A 7,485-nucleotide genomic window follows, 5' to 3' on the forward strand; every position below is an offset into this window, starting at 1 on the left:
CAGTATTGCAGTGTAGCAAAAAGTAATTATATCAGTAAAGGTACCTTTCCCCACAATAGAACAATAGTGGAAACAGTCTGACAGCTCTGTGCCATGTTAATACATCCAAGATTAGCTATGTTTATTTGCATTGCACTGATTGCAGGGTAGGCTACTATTTCATGCAAGCAAACATAATCTGGATTTTAGTATCATTAAATCATCCTAATAAAATCCCATGTTTTCATCCTCATCCCATAGTACTTTTAAGTCCAAATCTTTGAACAGCATAGTGAGAGGAGTGCCATTGTCCTGGTCTAAGATAGTGTCTTGGGACACAACATTATTCAGTTTTGTGCAGCTTAGCTCCTTTGTCGCTGTTAACATCTCTGTTTCTTGAGGCTCTGGGAACTGCAATTTATTTGCAGAATGTGAGAATGAATCTGGCAACATCCACTGCTCTGTGTTGTTCTCTCCAGGGAAGTTGTTACCAGTACTGACTGAGAAAAGGAGAGTTGCTGATAGAGACGACAGAGATTCATCCTCTGGAACACAGTCTGTGTCAACTTTCACTGGAGACACTAACAGTGGCAGTTCTGCTGTCTGTTGTCTATAGCATCCTTTTTGTTCCAGCAAAGACAGTGACAGCTGGGATACATGCACTTTAGTTTCCATCCTGTCAATCTGCAACAGCAGTTGCTGTGTTTGCCCCGGGCTCTCCTGTAAGAGAACTGACTCTCTTGTGTCACTGCTGTTCCACAATGCCAAGTTTGGCCTCTGTTCTTTGTAATTAGAATGGCCGCAGCTCTTGCCCAGCATCTGGGTTATGAGCTTTTCACCAACAAAACTATCTGGAGAAACTTCCTTTAGCATTTGGTTTGGCTGCAAATTCTTCTTGTCAACATGGTCTGTGCCTTCAACACACACCCCATAGATCAGGGGCAGAATTTTGCTGGATGTGGCAGTAGGAATGCTTTGCTTAGCTATGTGAGGAGTGTAACCAGTAGGAGCTGCGCTTGCCAAGCAGGGTGGCTGAGTGGGCAGCCGGAATGTTGGTACATCTGCCTGTTGCTGATAGGCAGTTTCTGGTGGACAGAAAGACCATGGTCGCTCCAGTGCTCTGTCCAAATGTTGGCTGTTCTGTGGTAATTGCACTTCAGGGATGAGGAGTGAAGGTTTGGATAAATTAATGGGCTTTATAATATGCTCCACTGTCAGTGTAAGAGGCTGGAATGATGAAATCCCTCTGACGTCCTGTTGAAGTAGATAGACAAACATGAGTTACTAACAAGAAGCTGTGGCTTGGAAGGTTTGCTTTAGATTCTTTAAAATTTTCTTTGGAGAAATATCAGTAAAAGCCAGCAATAACCACCAGGGATATGCCCTGTTGACAAAAGAACTCTGTTTTTTTTCCTGAGGAGTGACCCTTCAGAGGAATACAGACATCTCTCATTATGCATCAGGGCAACTGTGCAATCCTAAAATATGAGGAAGAAAAAATCCTGCTTTAATTTTTGCAGAATTTGGCCTAAGTCCTGGAGCATGGAAATAGATGCCCTTAAACTCATTTAGCATGCAGAAGCAATGCTTGCTATGGGAGATGAAGGATAGGTAAGAAGGCCCAGGGTTTCAAGAGGAACTAGTGATATAGGATGCCTCAGATTTTAGCTGCCTAATCTGATACCTCCTTTAAAGGGGCCCAGATTGGGGGAAGTTCGGAGCACCCCGTCTTTTAACTACCAGGAGTCTGCAGTGATTGCCTAAACAATGCTCTTGTCTACTCATTCATCCTCCCCAATTAGCAATACTATTTAAGTGCATGTACATAGTCCTGAGCATTTTAAAGGTTTGCTGCAATGGCTAAAGAACACTTACCAAAGACATAGGCTGTGCACTGCGTTGTGTGACATATTTGTAGATCACATAACTAATTGTAGCAAACGCCAGTCCGGCACAGAATGCAAGTGCCACAAAACAGTAGAGAAGCCATGTGCTGTCTGGTTAGTAGGGAAGAGAACAAGTGGAAAATGTAGCTTCAGAGAGTTGGATTAGAAAAACTGCATGAGATTAGCTAAATGATGTTATAGGTCTAGTCCCATAGGACTAGATTTTTAAATTAGGAAAGTCAGTGTTGCTTCAATATCTTTAGCAAGGCTATGTTATTTTATACCAGCTGAAAATTGGTCTCTTTTGTGTATATCCAATATCCTAGCTGGACTTTTAAATTAGCAGAGTTAACAGCCTCACCTGCTAGTGTTTTAACCCAAAATACTTGAGATTTGCTGCTTCTCTGGAGGAGAGATATATATACTGTTCCGTTATATTCAGTGTCTGGGTCCAAGTTGGAAACTTCAAATTCTTTGTTGTGCTCACTCTTTGTCCACTATTTAAAATAAAGGCAAATTCCATATTTTAGAAAGATAAAATGCATACATTTTCTTCAAACCAGATTGCAAAATTCAGCATAAAATTTTATTTACCAATAAGGTGTTATAGGACTATAATAATTCTGTATATATGGAATTCTAAATATATAATTTGCTTTTTACTGTTACTGTATTTAATTTTTGCATTTCAGTTCCTTAAGATTTGAACTAATTAAGTCGTTCTCTTTTTAGTCACCAGTGGTTTTACTTTTTGCTACTTATACAGTACCCTTGGAAACTCCAGTTTCTTTTCCAGCATTTTAGAGGAATGCGTAAAGTTCCTCATGTCTACTGAGAGTCAAAGGGTCTGAGACTTTCCCTTGTACATCAGAAATCTCATCCATCATGTATAAGCTCCAAGGTCCTTCTCCACCGTATGCAAAATGTGATTCACAAAAGTCAGTGCGCTTGTGGCCTGAGGTTGTGCTTTACCTTTTGGTGTGTCCGTTGGTTGAATATTGTTAAGTGATAATCAACAGCACCGAATTTGCTATAAATGTCCTCTACGGTTAGCTCGCGGTCATCCTCACCTCTCAGTGGAGTATAGGGAGGCCGTATAAGAAACTTTATGGACCTTACATAAGGAATATACTCCACTTCTGGTGCTCCAATAATAGCTAGAAAAGATAGAACAGGCAGTGTCAGCTGTTAAGATTAAAGCTGATACATTATCGGATCATCTTATATACATCTTATACACACAACCTAGGCTCACTGTAAATTATTTCTTCTGTTTATATACAAAAAGGTATTTGAGCTGTATTTCACTGAGCATAGGAAAAATCAGGCAACTGGAGATACTGGCTTCCCTTGGGGTCCTGCCACCTTTAGCCAGTGTTTGTCCCTAGAAATTCTTGCCCCAAGCTTTTCCTTAGAACCATGTTCTCACTGCTTCCATGTTGGTTCCATGTCCTGCAAAGGGACATCCTCCTTCATGCGTGTGTGATGAGTGTGAAATCCCACCACAGGGCACTGCTATCTAAATTCCTATTCCCATCCTACATCAGATTTTGTGTTGAGTAGTTCAGCTCTTTTGTATCTACATTTATCTTCAGTGAAAGGCATGTGCTACACTGAACATTTAAACAGAGGTTTAACCCAATCTGTAACACCATATTTAAAAGCAGCATTCAGTATTCCTCCAAGGCCATGTAGCTTGAAAACATCAAACTGAAAAGAATGGCTCTGGGGGATGGGATCACCTCACTGTGGGTGCTAATGCCTATGCTGCAATGAAAAGTGAATGTTTAATGGTCAAAGCAACCTATGGCTCTTTCATAGCTTATTTTGTGCAGAGATCTGAAGGCTCTTGATAATCATTGACTGCTAATGCCACCTGGAATTATTCTTGACAAATATACAGTGGGAAAATTTTAGTCATAGAGCCAATAAGGCTCCTAAAAGGCTGTGTTGTATGTCTGCAGTAGAGCTCACTTAGGGGTTGGGAACATTAAGCATCCATTGGTCTGGCTGCTTATCCTGATTTTCAGGAGTTCACATTTCATAGCTTATGTGACTGTATTACTGGCTGTCCTCAGGTTGCCCACCATGTCTCTTACTAGTTTCCTTCTGCCTTTCGTCAGCCTTAATAGCAGTTCTTCTTTCAAGGACATCTGGCTTTTCCTTTTCTCCTCTAATCCCACTTTGGTGTCGGACCTCAGGGAAGGCCCTGCCCAGTTGTTCATTTGCCTCTTTGCCCAATAACAAGCCTTCTTCAGGCCTTCACTCCCTTCCTATCAAGCACAGAGTCTTGCAATACTGAAATTAGAGGAAATGCTGTCCTAAATATCAGCAAGATATGGAATAAATCCCTATCAGCCAATATTTAATAGATTTCAGCAGCGGTACATACTCTCTTTTCTGGGTTCAAATCTTTCTGAGAGCACCCAGTCGGAGGAGCAGTAGTTCTGGCCAGTGGCTCTCACCCTGCCATAGTAAAGCTCCGAGAAGTTTTCTGTTTCACGAGTGAGATTGCAGAAAGGCTGTGTGATACTCTGGCACTCGCTCTTGTTAAGCCAGAATTCTTCTCCATACCTTAGGACAAAAAAAGCTTTTAGTTTGTTTGGTAGAACAGATGCAATACAACCCTTCCCAGAATGATCCAAACAGGCCGTTTTGCCAACTCTTACTAGATTTTAAATTCGTTATTGCAATTAGCAAGTGGTGGGGAAAGGAATGGCAGAGAGACTTCCCCTGGACTACAGGCCTTAATCCATTCCCATTGACGGTTTCTGCATGGATATCGCCTTGAGGAAGTGCAGTTTATTTCAAGGTACACACAGGAGTTGAAGTTGCTGAAGGCTAAGAGTAGCTCAGCAATGGAGTAAAGCTGGCAAGCCAAAACGTAAAAATATTTGCTTAACTGAGCACCATCTACCACTTTAAATAGCGCTGTCCTTTATTGAGTTCTTGTCTAAGCAGAACCATTTCTGTAACAGTAAAACAAGCAGCAGAAACAGCAAAATCTACTTTTCTTTCTTGGCTCTTCTCTCACTGAGAACACTGGCCCTAAGAACAACAGAACTCCAAAAAGAAGCAAACTTCACATACTGTTTATATTCAACATCAAATAAAGTGCCAGGGGGAATATCTGCTTCAGTTTCCCATGTCAGGATGTTCTCAAAGTTTGTAGAAGAAAATGCTACATGTTTCAGACATGATGACTCCTCTGTAGTCACAATGCCTAGGGGAGTAAAGAAACTAGTATTAAAATGCATATTCTGCAAGCTCAGCCCTCAGGTGAATATGGGTCCAATGTTGCTCAGCCTTTCAGTGAACAGAAGTATCAGGCATGCCACTTCAGTTTGCTAGAGATGGGCTGCAAAGCAGAAGTTTGAACAGAACAGGAATTCAAACTGTGCAAGCATCACCGTATATGCCTTGCAGATTGCTCACTCATCCCAAAGAAATGTAAGTCAAGAATTTTTACAGAAAGGCCTCAAAAACTTGAGAGTCAGAAAGAGAATCCTTGAGTTCCTTATCAGGTTTCTTTTAAAGCAGTTAAATGGCTGGAAGACCAAGGCTAGATTCATGTCCATAAATGTCTCTGCTTCTGCCCATACTCAAGGAATTAATATGCTGAGATCAGTTTCACATCATTGAAGATGTGACTGCCATTAACCTTTCATACTCCATGTTTTATTGGATGGAGACTGCCTGTACAGAGAGACACACAAAGACCTGATGCCTGGACTCTGATCTGGGTGTGCCAGGGTGAAGGCAAACAACTCAGCTCCCTGCTTTCTGACCCCTGTGCCTCTTCCCCATAGAGCATGGATTCTGGCTTTGATAAACAGAAATGTTACTTGCCCCTGACAAACATGCCCCTGGTCTGAGCTGCCTCTGTAGAGCAGAATACCACCATGATCCACCTGCAGCAAACTGGCTCTGAGCAAGCACTGCAGAAGAGTGTCATAGAGACCTTTGGGTTTCTCCTGTCATGAGAATACACAGTGCAAAATTTTCTCAAGGCTCATTCACAAGACCTTCTAACTTGCAGAGTAACCTCCAGAATTTATAAGCTCTGTAAATTCAAATTATAGACACATCCTCAAAGATAGATAATTTATATATTACTCAACTCTTGGTTTGTAGTATTGATAAACACCGTGAACATGCATGGGCTTCAGCCTGCACTTGCTGAAAATGAACAGTCCCATTATGGTGCTGGTAAATGGACACTCAAAATCAGTGAGTCCCCCCCCCCCGAAAAAATGGTATGATAAGCAAGTAAAAGTAGCACCATTTTACAGATGGGAAAACTGAGGACCAGAATGGGGGTGATTTGGACAAGATCACATTGAGCAGTTATGGTAGAGCAGGGACTAAACCACACCAGTTCCTGGATCCTCGCTCCAAGCTTTACCTCCAGCTTCGTCCATGAAGGAGAACTGAGTGTCAGCAGTTTAAACTAGCCTGCTGTATAGGAGGAGAAATAGGCAGAAAGGCATAGATCCAGTTCTCAGTCTTGTTGTGTATGGCATTTGGGCAGGAAAGCAACACAGAAATGGATTGCATTCTAGACCAATATTGTCCTGACCTCATCTGCATTTCAGCACTTGCCTGTGCTCATGCAAGACTCAGCACAATCTTCCTGGCCAGGCAAAAATGCAGCAGTTGGTATACAGTGGGTGGATTTCCCTGTCTGAGCAGCATGAAAACTGAGTCACTAATACCCTGATCATATCAGAAGTAGGAAACCTCCATCTTCCCACATTTATCCTTACTAAAACACAGTTATGCAAAGCAGCTTAACGCAAGCACAGTCAAGTGCGGGCAGGGAAAACCCAGGATATTTCACAGCGTGAAAATCCCTCTGTTTTAGAAGTTCCTGAAGGCACCTTCCCTCAGTATAAGATCACAGGCACAAGAGCAGATGAATGATAAGGTTGCTTGCTGAAAAGCTGCCATTTGAAAACATAGCAAGTTTATCCTTGATTCACCCAGGAGTGAGTTTGCTACATCTGGACTAGGATTAAATGGCTTGTAGGGGTACATTATTTGTTTGTATTAAATCAGGGCTGTTCTTGTATTCATTTGTGTCTCCACTTAAGACACAGGGGGACTGATCCAAAGCCCCCCGAAGTCAGTGAATATCCTTTACTTCTGTAGGAATTAGGTTGTAACACATCAGTGGCAAACGCTTTGAAGTGAAGGAATCTTTTCTTCCTAGTAATCCTTAAAGCACTGAGCACACCAACCGTATTTTGAAAATATTAAAAGGAGAGAGCAACACAGAAGAGAGCTTTTGAACAATCTCAGAAAACAGCTCATTCTCTAGGTCTTATTTCAGGAAACATGATTGAACTACCTCCCATGCTACAGGATCAAACAGAAACAACCACGATCAGTGACAGGAAAGGAGAAGTCAGGACTTACCGACCACTGAAAATACGGCCAAGACAATCAGAAATTGCTTCATGAATAACTATGCAAGCTGGGCTGAGAGAGCAGGCAGTTGATCCTGTGTGCAGGTGAATCACCTTTCACAAGAGTTAAATTCTTGTTTGTGAGGCCAGGTTGGATTTGTTTCTCAGTAACAGACTGCAGAGCTACTATCCCGCATGCATTTGGATCTGAG

General features: G+C 41.9%; 1 protein-coding gene across 1 annotated transcript; it reads right to left on the reverse strand.

Moving 5' to 3' along the window:
• Positions 1-204: 204 nt before the first annotated feature.
• On the reverse strand, positions 205-7,485 carry IL22RA1 (interleukin 22 receptor, alpha 1). The gene is made up of 7 exons (XM_010576344.1): positions 7,284-7,485; positions 4,956-5,088; positions 4,258-4,439; positions 2,838-3,022; positions 2,227-2,362; positions 1,855-1,976; positions 205-1,233 (listed from the first exon to the last, which is right to left on the reverse strand). Exons 1-7 carry the CDS (start codon positions 7,324-7,326, stop codon positions 205-207), a joined length of 1,830 nt encoding a protein of 609 aa, XP_010574646.1. The 5' UTR covers positions 7,327-7,485.

This window comes from Haliaeetus leucocephalus, unplaced genomic scaffold, assembly GCF_000737465.1.
Source record: "Haliaeetus leucocephalus isolate CR32 unplaced genomic scaffold, Haliaeetus_leucocephalus-4.0 Scaffold517, whole genome shotgun sequence".
In the NCBI taxonomy this organism is placed as follows: Eukaryota; Metazoa; Chordata; class Aves; order Accipitriformes; family Accipitridae; genus Haliaeetus; species Haliaeetus leucocephalus.

Excerpts from the sequence above, each read along its gene's own strand:
- IL22RA1 (XM_010576344.1), bottom strand. The coding sequence starts at position 7,326 with ATGAAGCAATTTCTGATTGTCTTGGCCGTATTTTCAGTGGTCG. Across the intron at positions 3,023-4,257 it reads ATTTGAACCCAGAAAAGAGA|CTATTATTGGAGCACCAGAA; the intron begins GTATGTACCGCT and ends TATCTTTTCTAG. Across the intron at positions 1,977-2,226 it reads TTGGGTTAAAACACTAGCAG|ACAGCACATGGCTTCTCTAC; the intron begins GTGAGGCTGTTA and ends CCTACTAACCAG.